This window comes from Pogoniulus pusillus, chromosome 33 (genome assembly GCF_015220805.1).
Source record: "Pogoniulus pusillus isolate bPogPus1 chromosome 33, bPogPus1.pri, whole genome shotgun sequence".
Taxonomy (NCBI): domain Eukaryota; kingdom Metazoa; phylum Chordata; class Aves; order Piciformes; family Lybiidae; genus Pogoniulus; species Pogoniulus pusillus.
This window is the reverse complement of record NC_087296.1, coordinates 170,871-186,645: the sequence shown is the minus strand read 5'-3', so window position 1 is coordinate 186,645 and position 15,775 is coordinate 170,871. Positions and strand designations below refer to the sequence as shown.

Below are 15,775 nucleotides of genomic sequence, written 5' to 3'. Positions count from 1 at the left end.
TTATTTCATAGCCTGCTTTGGTCTATACTTTGTCCTCTTTCCTGGGATAATCACAGGTTAAAAATAAAAGCTGCTCTTTCTCTTTTTGTGCCTTTAATATACACGATGTCTACATCAGACCTCAGGATCACTCGTTCTTTTTGTGATAAAAGACACTGGAGAGATAGAATTTAAGTAACGTTGTCAGCATGCTTCACACAAAGCAGACTAAGAATGCACCTTCCCAGGCTACACTTACGGTGCGGCCATTCATGCTGCATCTGATCCATTTCATCTGTCAGAATGTGCACTTTTAGTTGCCAAAGTAGAACGTAAGTAAAACTTCAGATCACCAGAGAACAAGCACTCTAGAAAGCAGAGACTGCCGTTTGCGTCCGGTTTTGCTACCCTGGAAAGAGGAGGTTCTGTGCCCGGGCTAGTGTGCGAACCTGTAAACGTGAGCTTAATGTATTCTCCATGAACTTCATCCCTGCAAGGACTTTGCACAAAGCACTGCAGCCACCTAGCCTCGGAACGACGCAAGTGTTCGGTAACACTGCTCACAGCCTGCAACCGAGCCAAGGCCTCCCGTGTGTCTGTAGATGCCTCAGGAGCCAGTAAAAGATAGCTCGTCCGGAGCCAGTCCCACGAGCGCAGTGAGGGAGCAGCACCGCCAGAAGTCACTCCAAGGGCACGGCGAGCTGGGCGTCCACCGCCCCGAGTCTCTCGACAGAGCTGCAGTCATTTTCGCCCGGCTCGCACACAAGCGAGAGCCCCGCTGGGCCTGCCGCTCACAGCCCAGGCCGCTACGCGGATGGCGGGCACCCACCTAACCTCCGGCCCCGTTCCCGGGCTCTGTTCCCTTATCCCCGCTGCTGCAGCCCCGCTGAGAAGCCCAGCGGCGGCAGCTGGACCACTCCGTGCCGCTACCCGAGGGGTAGTCCCGGGCCAGCCTTGCGGGTATTCCTCGGCAGGACTCCCGCCCCGGCCACGGCTCCTGCCGGCGCGGGAAAGCCTGCCCAAGGCTCCGCTAACCCGCGAGCGTTAGAGCCGCAGCGGGCGGTGGGGCGGCCGGGCGGTGACAACGGAACCAGCCGTTCCGCCGCTCCCGCTCGCCGTGGGTTTTGCCGTCAGCTTCCTGCCGCGGCCAGGCCTCTGCGCAGGCGCGGGCGCGCAGGCGCGGCGATGGGCGCGCGGGTGACACGCGTGTTCCGGACCTTCAACGTGGAGAGCCGCGCCCGCCGCGAGATCAGCAAAGAGAAGCCCACGCCCGCGCCGCGGCACCCCACGCCGCGTCGCAACGAGCTGGCCGGTGGGTGCCGGCCTGGACGGGCCGCGGAGCCGGAGCGGGCCGGCGTGCGTGGGAGCGGGCTGGCGTGCGCGGTCCGATCCACGAGAGGGGAAAGGGCGGCCGGAGGCGGGCTGCGTAGGCGCGGTGCCGGGCCGCGGGCGGTGGCGGGGCCGCAGCATCCCCGGGGGGGGCGCGGAGCCGGTGACATTGAGAGCGGGGCGCGCGGGGCATGCCGGGAGCGGCGGCGGCCGTTGCTAGGCGCGCCCGGACCGGGGCCTGGCAGCGTCCGCGCACGGGGCTCGGCGGTTCGTCGGTGCGATCGCAGAGTGCAAAACAGAGGCGACTCACGCCAAGGGGTTTTGCGCCAATCTACAGTGAAACTTCATTGTTTGGCCAAAAGAAATAGAGGAGAGCGAGCAGAGAAAGGGGCAAAGTGAAGAGGGGAAAGGGGAAGTGGTCCTGCAGCTGCTAACAACGCGAGAGTCCCAACGGCTCTCTGGTCCCAGGGTCCGGCTGCTCTTCTTGGGTAGCCTTCTTCCTTGTTGCTGGAAAAGACCTCTTCTGTTGTAGTGAAGTGCAGACATGAAGTTGAGAGCTCAAGCAGAAGCTTCTGAAGCTCCCAAAGCTTTCATCTGTTCTCATCTTTTCATATTCGCCTTTGCCCCTGCCGCTGGCCGAATCCCCTCTCTGCCCCTGGCGCCCCCACCACGTAAGGGTTCCATGCGTGCTCGAGGAGGAGTGCCCGAGGGGCGGCCCGGGCCTAAGCAGACGAGCCCAAGGCGTGGCAGCCCTGGAGGCAGATACCTGAGGCCAGGAGGTGTGTTTGGGTATTATAGTGAACAAAGTTCACTTGAGTCCATGGTTTCTATAGCAACACCAAAACATCAGTCTCTGATGAGGGCAGCTCCATTCTTTGGTTCCCAGATGATGCTCTTAAACAGTGGAACCCTCCATCAGAGGTGACAAATACGGACCCTTGGTACCAGGCTTGCATCTGTACCAGATTCCATTGTGTGGGAAGAGCAACATAAGAGTAACTTATGGGGTAGGCCGCTGCAGACTCATGCTAAGACGTTAGCATGAGTTTTAGTCAAAGTCCTTGAAGGTAAGGGCATGATGATGAGACAGAGAATGTTCTTCAGACCTCTCCTTACAGGGCTAGAGGAAGAGCCAGAGCCAGAGCCGCAGCCAAGTTCCCACAGTGGCAGTTCCTGGGGCCTGTGGCCCGCACAGCAGAGGCAGTGCCCATGTGCTCGGCACTGGCACCATGCACATGCTTGACAGGCCTCGCGGTGCAGCAGTGCTGCCGCTGTGGCTGAGGGGTAAAAGAGACCTTCCCGAGGAGCACTGTGTGTTGGGAGACGAACCAGCCTCAGGGAAACACTGGAGCTGCAGCAGTGATGGAACTGACATGGTCTGACTCATGTCTGACCTTTCTTTTTTTCCCTCCTCTTTCCCTCTGCCCCCAGAGCACCCCGAGATAGAAGCAGAAGTCTGCCGGAAGGACACCAGGCTCCTCAGCTTGCTGAAAGATGTTTATGTGGAGTCCAGAGACCCCCCTTCACGGGTGAGTCCCCCATGGAGCCAGGGCTGCCAGGAGGCACAGCACCGGCAGCTCTGGGGGTTTCAAACTGTAAAGAAAAGTGTTCCATTAGTGCCCCAAAGCTACCTTTTTACAGACACAAGTGATGTGGTCATGACTCTTATACACCAGCAGTCTGCTGTCCAGACAGAGCCAGGGAAGGGACATCCTTTAGCTGCAAACGTAACACCTGAAAGTGCACAGAAGGGGAGAGAAGCTGTGTGAAGCAGCTCTCAGTGGTTTCATAAGCAGCATACCAGCTCATAGTATGCTTTTCTTCTCCTCCATGAGTCGGCACCAGCAATGGGTTATCTGCAGTAGGGTTGGCCACAAAACATGCAGCTGGCCACATGTGAAGGGCTGCTGGGTCCACAGCACACAGTGCTCAGCAGCTCCTCAGAATGAGGCGCTGACATTGTGTGTAGCATGGCTGTAGAAGATCTGACAGTTCTCCTGCTGCCAAGAAGCAAAGCTGGCTGAGCATCTCTGTTTTTTTAATGTTGTAAAAACGGGGAAAGCTAACAGGAAATGCCGTGTTTAGGAAAACAACTTGGCTGCTGCAGTGTACCTAGTAACCACAACTGCTGATAAACTGTCTCTTGTTTTCTTTCCCACAATTAGGTAAAAGATGGAGGTGGTGAGCATCTTCCATCTAAACTGGAGGAAAAGAGACTTACAAAACTGGGCCATCTGGGAGATCTAGATGTTAAGAAAGTTTCTAAAGGCAGAATTTCCATTGTGGAGGCTCTGACGCTTCTTAACAATCATAAACTTCATCCTCAAACATGGACTGCAGAGAAAATAGCAGTGGAATACAGTCTGGAACTGAAGGACGTCCACTCTCTTCTGGAATTCTTCATTCCTTTTACCGTGCAAGAGTTTCCTAAAGAAACAAAAAAAGCTATAAAGCCAATACAAAAATAATTACCACTCGTATCTCACTCATGTTTTAATTTTACTCTTACTGTATTCGGTGTCTGAAAGGAGCTGGTAACATCAGCCCCCCATGGCTACTTTCTCATACCAGAAAGTTGCATTCAAGCAATCCCATTCCATATGAGATAGCTTCAGTTAAATGCAGCACATACAGGTACAGTTTGTAAACCAGAATGTAACTGTAAGGTGCCTCAAATTATGCCTCAGGGTACTGATGTCATGAGTTCAGTTAAAACACACAGATCTAGTGAGAATTTGACCTTAGCAGAGAGTTCAGCTGGTCCAGGGTTCCGTGTGTGTAATTCCACGTACAGTGTCTGCCAAGGTGTGCGTACAAACTGCTGCATTCCTGTGTGTTAGGTGGAAGTGTTCATGCTTTGTAAAGATGGTCAGCCACAAGGTCATTCCAGAAATCCAGTTGTGTCAAATGTAAAATAAAAAGAGGAGAAAAACAAAAGGCCTCTTTCTGGTGCTGGAACGGTAATGGCTAATGTGGTCTGTTCTGATTTAGCTCAAATATCTGCAGCCCCAGGTACCATCCATCAGGGGGTTTGTAAGGAGTGATGATCTCCTGGCAGCTGCTGCTCAAGACAGTTACAATTAGTGGGTAGCTGTGACACGCAGCTGTGACACACATTGCTCTGGTCACCTGCCACGCTATGTCACCAGCACTGTGAAGGTGCTGCAGATGGTATTAAATCTGTACCTTTAGCTATTCAAATTATCCATTGACATCACCAGATTTATTTCTAAGAACAGTGCAAGCTGAATGCAGAAGACTGTTCAGCCACCAAAGGCAAAAAATCTCCCTTGCTTTGCCATGTTATGAGGATTTTTTAATTCTCTTTTCCCCCATTCCTTGTCATAGAGTCACAGAATGTCAGGGGCTGGAAGGGACCTTGAAAGTGCATCCAGTCCAACCCCTGCCAGAGCAGGATCACACAGAATTGATCACACAGGAATGCATCTAGGCAAGTTTTGATTATCTCCAGAGAAGGAGACTCCACAACCCCCCTGGGCAACCTCTTCCAGTGCTTTGTCACCCTCACAGGGTAAAAATTCTCCACGTTTCCATGAAACTTCCTATGCCTCAGCTTCTATCCATTGCCCCTTGTCCTGTCACTGGGCATCACCCAGCAGAGCCTGGCTCCAGCCTCCTGGCACTCACCTTTACATATTTATAAACATTGATGAGGTCACCTCTCATTCTCCTCCAAATAGCACATCCCCAGCTCCCTCAGGCTCTCCTGATAAGAAAGATGTTCCATTCACTTAATCATCTTTGTGGCTCTGCACTGGACTTTCTCTCAAAGTATGACACTCTAGAACTGGGGGTCCCAGAACTGGACACAGTTCCTTCCTTTTGTCTCCATCTTCCTCCTTTCTTCTTCATCTTCCTTTTCCTGTATCTTCCACTTTTTATCTCCATCTCTCTCCTTTCAGCACCACGTCCCCTATCCACCCCACTCAGCATTTTCCCCCAAACGCACAGCACCTGGGTCCTGTTGGAGTCTCCTCCCACCCCAGGTGTCACCACTTTGCCCTCCCTGCCCACTCCCCTTTATAACTGGCCCTAGCAGTAGCAAGCCTCAAGCTTGCCCATTGTGGGCAGAAGGATCCTCCTCGGATCATCACCGGTGAGTCCCTGTGGTGTGCACTGGTGAATGGTGGAGGGGATTCAAAAGGCCGGGGGGCCTGTGTGGCCCCCCGGCTCGTTAGGGTACAAACAGAGATATGCTTAGTGGTCACTTAGCATCACTCACGGTGGTGGTTGAGCCTCCTCACTTAGGCTGTGTTTAGCTGCTGCCTCCTGCTCTCTTGTGCCAATGACAGGAATGAGTCTGGAATGCTTCGAGCAGCACTGACCAAGCCTGGAGGAAGAGCCTGAGGATCCCTGTGCTGCAGCAGCTTGGTGACCCTCCCGCTCCGCGGCAGCTCTGCAGGAGGAAGGTTTGTAGCCTTAGCTCCACAGGTGCCCTTCGGTCCTCTGCCCTCAGGACCTGCTGGCCCCCAAGCTGTGCTTTGCCCACCCGGCTGTGCTCTGGCTGTGCAGCCACCCCCAGCACCCCCTGAGGCATCTCCAGCACCGTCTCAGCCACAAGGTCACCTCGTGGGCAGGAGTTTCACAGGAGCCTCCTCGCTGGCTGCAGTTCCTCACCAAAGCCCTGCCTCCTCACTTAGGCTGAACTCCTCTGTGTTTAGCTGCTGCTTTCTGCTCACTTAAGATGAATCTCAAAAATAAGTGCAAAGATTTGTTAAACAACTTTGTTCTATGATTTTATCCTAGGTACTCATCATCCTTACCAAAATCCAGTCCTCCAGCTTCCCTCCATTGTTTTGTTGTTGAGCACTGTCTGCAGGTTTCTGGTCCTGCTCCACAGATGAGTAATTAACTGTGTGCAGTGAGCAAGGCCACTAGAGCTACAAAGAACCTGGAATAGACACAAAGGAAATGCACCACTTGGCAATGAATCAAAGCAAAACAGGCTGGTGAAGATGTCATTAGGAAGAAATAATGCCACTCCATGGGCTTAGCTCCTCCACTGAGGAATAAAGTGGGAGCAAATTCCAGCCTGTGCTCTGCCCCCCCACACTCAGGTGTTGTTGGTTCAGTATTTCCTGTGTATCAATGAATCTGCAGCTGTCATCACTCAGAGGTGAATTGCAATACTTCGGTGTTACAGGTTTTTATGTTGCAAAGCTCTCCTTGATGTAGCAACTTGAGAAATGCAGCTATTTCTCTTGTGACTCTCAGTAAGTTGACATTCAATCATGGTTTCTTAATCCTTTTGGCAGAAATTTACTGTTTTATGCACATGGAATGAAAGTAGTTTTTGGAGCAAGGAGGGGCCAGGCTCTTCTAGATGACAGATGACAAGACCAGAGGAAATGGTTCCAAGCTGCACCAGGAGAGCTTTAGGCTGGATATTAGGAAATACTTCACTGAAAAGATTCTCAAACATTGGAATGGTCTGCCCAAGACAGTGCTGGAGTCATCGTCCCTGGGGCTGTTTATGCAGCATGTGGCACCCGGAGATGCGCTTTAGTGCTGAGGCTTCAACCAAGGATTCTCAGATGCTCTGTCCTTCCTACCAGGCACAGCACCTTGCACTTATGCTGTCCTGATCAAACCTTTGCTTCAAGTAGATGACAACTTGAACATGAAGAAACTCTTCGTGCTGCTGGTTCCAAGTTATTTCCATGCTAAGGAAAACTGATTACATGAGAAGCAGAAATCCAGTGTGCATTCCAACTGGTCAAACTCTTTCTGTGGTTGCAGAGTGATATTTAAAGATCTGACTGGAAAAAAAAGGGCCTAAAGATGAGAGAACCTCTTACCTGTTGCTGATCTGCTCCATCTCCTCCTAGACAGAGCAGCTGAAAATGATGTGTTAGCTACAGGCAGATGGATTTACTGCTGAATCTTTGTGGATAACCTCTCAAACCCTCTTTCCCAGGAAAAGTTCTCCCAAAAGCCCTGCCAAGTCCACACATGCTGCAGGTGGCCTCTGTAGCTTAATTTTCGCTTGATGTTGTCATGTTTTTTTAAAGAGCCAATGGAATGAGATGCTCTCAGATGAACTGCAAAGGAAAACAGAATTATATTTGAGAAGAAAGATAGTGAGAAATTACAGAGAATATACAGCAGTTCATAGCAACCCCCTTAAATATGCCCCATACCCAAAACTAAATCTGCAATCCCCAGTGCTCCTTTCCTTTCCCCCCAGTGTCTCTGCATGCCCCTAGGCCCAAACAAGGTCTCTGCAGCTGTAACCAGACCCATGCCCTGTATGTACACCTAGAGTAGTAGCTCCTGCCAGAGACTGCAGGCAGGAGGGAGAGAAAAGGAAAACCATACTGGTCTTGCCAGTTTGAGCTTACAAAGAGATAGCAGAATTATGCGATTGATCACAACTTTAAGACTCCTCCAGTCCCTAGGGGATTTTTTTTTACCCTATAGTTCTCAGCCATGTTGTTAAGTAGAAAAGATTTTAACCACTCCCAGAGATTCACAAGAGTATCAGAGGATTTATGCAGGGTGGCCCAAAGGACCTGACTGCATCACCTGGGCAGGTGACTTACCAGCATGCACCTAAATGTAAACTAGGGAAGCAAGAACACTCTTTGGCCATGCTCTTCAAGGCCATTTTGCTTCAGGGCTTCACAGAATCACAGAATTAACCAGGTTGGAAAAGACCTCTGGGATCAAGTCCAATCTATCACCTTACCCTTCTAATTCAATAAAATATGGCACTAGTGCCTCATCCAGCCTCTTCGAGACTTGGAGAGGTCATCACACAAAGCGTTCCTCCATGTCCTGCAATACCTCCTTCAGCTCTTCCATTAAGATTGTCTGGCTGATCCCTGAGATCTGCTAGCAGCACAGCAGGAGTGAAAAATGCAGGGGTATGAGAAGTTGCCACTTTTTCTGGGCATCTCCTGCCACGCAACAATATTTCTGTGTCACTTTTTGATGCCACTGGTAACGTTGCAGATCATTATCAGCATCTCTAATATCCCTGGTTGTGAGTCATTTGCTAGGGCTCCCAACTTTATGCAGTATTAGCAGCCTGCTAGAGACCAGCTTTCTGATGTGTGGTGCTTTGATCCCTTGGCTTGGTGGCACTGGCACATAGGCACAAGCCAAGTGACATTTCACTTCTAAACCTCCCACATTTTCACAAAGACACTAAGCAAAACCCCTGCATTTCTTGATGCCTCAGATCTGCATCAGACGTAGGAAGGAATCTGGATGCAGTGACTGACACCTCTGGTTTTCTGACTGCTGCCTTAGCAGCATAAACCAAATTGTTCTCGTTATGTCTCTTACATCATGCCAGCAAGCCTCTGATGGCTCATGGAACACATGTTTGTCCTTTTTATAAGCGTTCATCTGAAGTTCAAGTCAGTGATGAAAGCTGAAAAACTCTGGTCTGCAACTGAGCATGGAAGAACTGGTAAACTTCTGCCTGTGCCAGTGCAGGGCTATTACTGTCCTCTGGGATGAAACAGATGCTCAAGTCCCTGAGCCTGCATCTTAGACAAGTGAAAACATCCAGGGCTCCACCAAGAGAAAGATGCCTGTGATGAAAACTGCCCAATTAGGTCCTGAGATCAGCTCTGTGGCCCCTGTCACTTTCTTAGAAAGGAGGCTTCCTCAGTTAAGGTTCTGTTGTTGACTTTTTTGCCTGAGGCAAAGGCACTGAAATATTCTCTTCTGTGAAAGTGTGAAGTACACCATGTGAAGATTTCTGAGCAGTGTAAGGCATGGTAGTGCTCTAATAAAGTTCTATTGATCTGACCATGTGAGAACACTCCTACATTGTGGATGACCTTCATAAAGTCAATTAGTTTAAGACAGTGATACATCACAGTGCTACCTTATTCTGACACTGTGCATCCCATGTGAATGATAGAAAACAGCTGTGCTGCTCACCGAAAATATGGCTGATTTCTGCACAGCAGAGAAAGACTCACCCTGGCATTGCCTTCTAGTGTGAGAGCAATACCCTAGATTTTGAGATCAGTCTAAGCCTACTCAAGCATGCTAAGCTGTGTTTGAAAAGAGAGACTATTCTTGTCTACAGAGACAGAGGTTGTGAAATCTCTGGACCCAGACTGTGCTGCGTCAGAGGTTGGCTGTTGTATTTCTGCTGTTACTACTGGGGAAAGCATCGGCACCTGGAATGGAAAGACAGTGTGGGCAGGAGGTGAAGCAAGCTGATTCTGTCCCTCTACTGTGTTCTGCTGAGACCCCCCTGCAGTGCTGGAGCCAGCTCTGGAGTCCTCAGCATAGACAGGGAGTGGCTGGAGTGGGGCAGGAGGACATTGTGCAGCCTGTAGAAGGGACCCTGAGGAGTCTGTCAGTTCAGCAGGGCCTGCTGCAGCAGGACAAGCAGTGATGGGTTTTAAACTGGACAATGGGAGATTTTAGTCGAGATAAAGGAAGAAATGTTTGACACTGAGTGTGGTGAGACACTTGCCAAGGCTGCCCAGAGGTGACAGATGCACCATCCCTGCAACCATTCAAGGAGACGTTGTTTGGGGCTCTAAGCAAGCAGCTTTAGTTGCGGATGGCCCTGGCGACTGCAGAGGGATTGGATGAGCTCGAGAGATTCCTTCCAATTCAAACCAGTCTGGGATTCTACCAAAGTTAGCCTATTTAATGTGTACCATCAACAACTAGATAGCAGCAATACCTTTATCTCTCTTCACTCATTGGTAGACATACATCAGAACCTTATCCAGATTTGCCATGCAGAGTAGTCAGGAAAGATTTGTATTACAATTTTTAGTGTGTAGTAAATATTTAATCATTACTGTGCAATACAATTTGCATTATTGCCATTTTTCATGTCAATATGATTTGTATGGCAGCCAATGTATGCTAATTAGAAAATTTCCCTAATTAATTTTTGTCAGTGCGCTGCCCTGACATGACTTAAAATGTGCAGCTTAATGTATTAATTGTATTAAAATTGCTTCTACTTCCCATTATATATCAGGGAGTAATTTGCTATTAACAGCAAGTGTTTACAACACTTTAGATCCATGTATTCTAATCAAAAGTGAACATCCAGCATGTTGGCCAAGGACGAGTCATGCTTCACAACAGCTCTACAGGGAAGGAGGTCACAGTTGTGTTCTCTTCTAAAGCAAAGGCCAAGAAGAATAAATCATTTCCTTTTCTGTGAAATGCATTCTGTGCTGTTTGTTGCACAGTTCAAGGGTGGATTAATGGATGTGAGAGCACAAAGACTGGGCATGCAGACTGCATTGGGCAAGGATGGCGGCTGGAGGGAGGGCTATCTGGAAAACTTGCTTGATTAGGTTTTGTTGCTAGGCACAAAGCATACTGTGTGCATTTTTATCACTCAGGAACAAGGTACCAGTGTATGCCATTCTAGTTACCATGGTTTCCATTCAGCCACAGTGCCCTCTCAGAAAAGAAACCAATTTCAGTTTAGATTCATTACACATATTCCTTAAAACTAGAATTGCAGCTTGGGTGATCTATGGACAGAGCATCCTGGTTTGGTTCTTGAACAGGTACTGACTGTCCTGGGCCTGAAAGCATCTCCTGTGCCCCCAGAGAGGTTTGGAAATAAACACCCTTCCAGAGCTGTCTTTTGTCAAGGAGCCTTCTGAAGGTGCAGGTGATGCCCTGACAGTGCCTGGGCTGTGCAGAGAGTGCTGTCACTCCACTAGTGGAGTGGCAATGGACTGAGAGACTCTCCAGCAGGCACGGCTGGTACTCTGCCCTGCTGCCAGGAGGCCATGCTTTGCCACTGCCACAGTCCAGGCAAAGAAAGCAGATCTTCAATGTGTGGGCAGGCCTCTCAAAAAGAACAGTTGCTGGAGTCCTCGTAAGAGAAGAATGAAGGTTTTTTCAACAGTGTTTATTCTTAAAGTGCAAGGCAACAACTTCTGACCTCTGCACCTCCCAACAGCTGTGGAAAGCACAGCGAGTACTGTGCAGGCTCCAGCTGCATTTAAACCACACAGCACTCAGCGTGGCACTCTCCTAGGAGCATCTACAAGACTTTGGTGTGAGCTATACAGAACCCATGCGAAGGAGCCAAAGAACCTGAAGCTATCAGAACACAGGGAATGTGTTCCAATGACAATGTGACCATGACAAGCAGTAGCTCGAAGGTAATGTCATTTGGCTTCAGTCAAGGCCACTAAACAGTGCCCACTCCTGGGCACTTTCTGACCCACTGCTGTTTCTGACTTCCTACAGAACCTAAAATACCTGTGAAACAAGGTTCCAGTTCCCTAAGAAGCTGCAGGGAAAGTCACTCTCTACCCTAACTGTCCTTTCCCCCAGCTGATTAGAGCTGTGGTAAATCTGTAGTGAATAGCTACTGGAAAATGTTGACAAGTTAATTTGGCTCATAACTGTGAAGGCAACAAGACATTTCTGCAACTGTTTAGATCAGTTTTGTCAGAAATAAGTCAGTTACAACAGCGACACATTTAATGCTACAAAGAACACATGGAGGATAAATCAACTTCCAAGCTTAGAGTGCAGGAGGATAATTACTGTAGCAGAACATGTACTTAGAAACAAAAACCTTTTGCAATGCACAAACACCACAAAGTTACACTGAAAATTAGTGTTGAGTATTCAAAAAAAAAAAAAAAAAAAAAAGCAACATAAAATAGGAGTACCAAATAAAGCAGTTACTGTGTTCTGAGCAATGAGATTCACACTGACAGCAGGGGTGGAGAAGGGCAGCTTTGAACAGATCTCCAAAAGGTGGGTGGGTTACTGGGCACCCATTTGTTGCCCAGTTGTGGAGCTGCTGGCATCAGCCTGTCCTCCAGTCCCCAAGAGCCTGGGAGGTGGGTTACATGCACATTCCATCTGAAGACCAGCTTCAGGTAGAAATGAATGCAAATCAGAGTGATCAGAAGTTGTATCAAAAAGCTAAGGTGAGCTTTGAGACTTAGAGTTACAGGACCGAGCTCTGTGACTTAACTGCCCTGCACCAAGTTTTGCCAATACTGGGTTCACTGTCATGCATCAGGCACTGCCCAGTGTGCCCCAGGAAATCCCCTGAGAATGTGCACCTTTGGAGGCAAAGGAGTTTCACCCTAGAGGGCCAGAAATGTTGCAGGCTTAGCATTTCAGAGGTCCTTACTGCACAGAGACTGCAGCAGAAGGAACTGGTGGCACAGCTACAGCTACCAGGCTGTGTCAGGTGTTCACCACAGAGACGGCAGAAGCTGTTGCTGGCCTTCCTTTCAAAGTTCCTGTACTGCTGAAGTTCAGCTTGTGGAACGGCCTCTGTGGGGTCCTAATCTCCTTCCACACACAGGCAGCTGGCGTTGTTTCACCAACTGCTTTTATGTGGTTTGAGTTGCCAAAGGGCTGCCCTTTTGCTGAAGCAAATAAAAAGCAGTTATGGATCCCTTTTGCCATCTCAGCTCTGGTGACAGTGCCCTCCGGCAGAAAAGCAGTCATGTTAAAAACCTCCATAGATACTTTGACACAAGTTATTTAACACAAATCCACCACTCAGCAAGAGCTCTCTCCCTGCACAGACCAGGTGTAGCAGAGTAAAATGTGGGGTTTCTCCTTTTGATCCCCAAGGCAGAGCTGTAGCTATGTCCCTAGAGAGACAGTAGGATGCTTAGGCTGTAGAATTCAGGATTGTTTTTTTCTGGTTGTTCTGCACAAAGGAAAAAGTCTCCAGGCTGTCTTACAGCCTTCCGACTACATTGGCAGAGCTGGAAATCACAGATGTTACCTTTATCCTGAAAAGAGTTCATCCCACTGTGGCTTCTGCTGAAGAGCTGTTCCAGAACTCAATTCTTCTAATGATTAGAAGTAGCCTAAATTTCAAGTTTGAATTTATTCATAGCTCTTCTCCCTCCTTGGCAATTGCCATCTCACTGCCTGTGTATTTATAGGTATCAATCACAATATTAGAAAGGACTTCACCTGGAGCAATCAGGAGAAATATGCTTCAGTAAACATGATCTGAAGTGAAAAAAAAGATGGGGTTATTTTTCCAGGTTTATGGGTTAAAAGACACCTTTGCTGTACAAAAGAAAAAGCCAGTCAGAGCTGGTATCAGCTGGTCTGTTTGAAGACAAAAAGGGAAAGGAGTGTGCAGATGATCAGCAAAAGATCCTTCTTCAAACATGTTTACTTTTAGTAGCACAGAGCTGCTCTGAGAGGACAGAGGTTTGCAGGTTAAACTCTCTCCCCAGCAATCATCATTCTTAGGAATAGAACAGCATCAAATTATTCATTTTTAAAATGACATTTTACTTATTCTTTGGATAGTCTATAACCTTGCCCCCTAAAAATCTATCAGGTAAGACCTCCTTTTACCTACTAGGACACATCAGATAGTATCCAGCAGAGTAACTGCCAGGGGAGGTGGGGAGGTTGGCTGGCACCCTTATGGGGCAGTCTAAATGAAGTCTCGTTCCTTCCTTAAAACTGGGATATGAGATGAAGAGCCATAATTCTCAGAGCTGAGTTTCAAGGGCAAAATACCACTTTGGAGACTATTCCATGGCATGCCCTCCACTTCCAAAAGCTTCTGAAATTATAGTAGCTGATGAAGGACTTAAGTTACAGCCCAGCACTTCAGGCTCTTACAGACTGGAAGCTGAATGCTACATTTTCCTCGGACACTTTTTCCTCGGGGTGCACAGGTGCAGCAGAGTTTTGGTTTACCTTGCTTCAAATGCAAACAGCAGCAACTGAAGCAGCAAATGACGTTTCAGAGGAAGGTAAAATTATGAGGCTGGTTGAACATCTTTTCCTTTTTGCTATAAGAAATAAGAAGAATCACATCAGTGGCAGTCAGATAGCCAAAAGGGAAGACAAAGGATGCTGAATGCAGGGTGATACCAGAAATCACATCACAAATTAGCTCAAGCTTGCTTAGCAATGACAAATTTTGCTCAACTGCTTTCTTTTTTCTCTCTTCCTCTCAGAATAGAAACAGGTTAGAAACAAAATACTGAAGCATTGAGGAAGTGACTCTTGGATATTTGCTTCACTGCAAAACCAGCTCTAGAGGACCTCACATTTCTAGGGAAAGGTACAAAAGCATTTTATGCAACATTTCAAATTCATCTCAAATTCACAAGCCTTCTGCATCAATTCCCAGATAAATATCATGTATTTCCATTTCAAAATAGCAGCCTGATTTTCATCTTACTCTCACCCACTCTTTCTTCACTCACTGCAGTGACTGTGATGAGCTTGCTTGTGTTCCATATGTGGGCAGTACAAAACAGAAACTTTAAGCACATAACGAACTCCACCAAGGCCAGACCTTGGTACTATCCCTTCCTCATCACACTGTGCTGTGTTTTTTCACATCTTCAAATTAATCCTACTACAAAGAGAAAGCAGACAAAAAGGATGACACTTTGGGGGCAGTTATATGTTGTATATAGCAGAGTCTAGATTTTGAAGTCCTCTTTTTCTTCAGGGCACTGAGTTCAGAGCCAGCTGTGAAACTCAGGAGTCTTTTGGGGCTGTAAACAACTTAGTGCTTAACAACATAAGTGCAAATATGAAATCTTTCAACATCCAATTTTTGTTCTGTTCATTTCATGTTTTATTGTTACTGTTAGGAAAAAGTAATCTAATTGCATCTTTTTATCATTAACATTCAACATTCTGAAAAAGCAGACTTTTCGTTTGAGGGAAGACTTCCTCACTACCCTCACCCCAACATTACTTTTTGGCCTGGTCTGTAAGAAAATATAGGTTGGACTAGATGATCTTGGAGGTCTCTTCCAATGTGGTTGATTCTATGATTCTATGAAAAAAAAAACCAACCAAAACGTGCAAGGCTGAATTTTAGTAAAAGCTGAAGAGTGTTCAGGTTGTGTACTGATTTCCCTTCAAAAAATACTAAAGGTTTCATTAAAAAGCCTGCCCATTTGCTCTGAGTTTTCACATACTGTACTGAAAATCACCACTGGACAGAGTTCAATGTCATATATACGAAAATAATCCAGAAAAGTCTGCATAATGCTGAAATGCCTTCAACTGATGACTATTTCAAGAGTTCTGACAGCTGAACACCAAGTGGATTAGCACCAGCATTATGTTACTTACACTGTAATAACAACAACAAAAATTTAATGCAATCAGCAAGGTGCTGAAGGGATCAATCACTGCTCTAGGAAAATGACCAAAGAGCCTGGAAAAGCTACCAAGCACTGAAGGCAACCAAGATTCCCTGCCTTTAATGTCACCTCAGCAGTGGAAGCCTGTCTGCACAGGGAGGAGACACCAGCTCCAAGGTCCTGCGAGCAGTTACACAGCAGCCTTGGCACTTCCAGGAGCAGGAGCCCACGGAGCCCCGTGCTGTGCTAGTCCCTTCCCTGGAGAGCCAGGAGGAGGCATGGCCCAGCGCCGCTGCTCCGTGCTGCACGACCCGCAGGGCTGAAAAGAGGGGAGCTCTGGAAAACGTTCACTGACCAGATTTAGCCTCCTTGTGGAA

General features: G+C 48.0%; 1 protein-coding gene across 1 annotated transcript; it reads left to right on the top strand.

Annotated features, from left to right (window-relative positions):
* The first annotated feature begins 829 nt into the window (after positions 1-829).
* On the top strand, positions 830-4,272 carry NDUFAF4 (NADH:ubiquinone oxidoreductase complex assembly factor 4). Its single transcript, XM_064170129.1, has 3 exons — positions 830-1,291; positions 2,740-2,837; positions 3,474-4,272. Exons 1-3 carry the CDS (start codon positions 1,165-1,167, stop codon positions 3,774-3,776), a joined length of 528 nt encoding a protein of 175 aa, XP_064026199.1. The 5' UTR covers positions 830-1,164; the 3' UTR covers positions 3,777-4,272.
* Positions 4,273-15,775: the final 11,503 nt, after the last annotated feature.

Coding starts and splice junctions, on each gene's coding strand:
- NDUFAF4 (XM_064170129.1), top strand. CDS start 1,165: ATGGGCGCGCGGGTGACACGCGTGTTCCGGACCTTCAACGTGGAGAGC. Junction 1,292..2,739: donor GCGTCGCAACGAGCTGGCCG/GTGGGTGCCGGC, acceptor CTCTGCCCCCAG/AGCACCCCGAGATAGAAGCA. Junction 2,838..3,473: donor CCAGAGACCCCCCTTCACGG/GTGAGTCCCCCA, acceptor TCCCACAATTAG/GTAAAAGATGGAGGTGGTGA.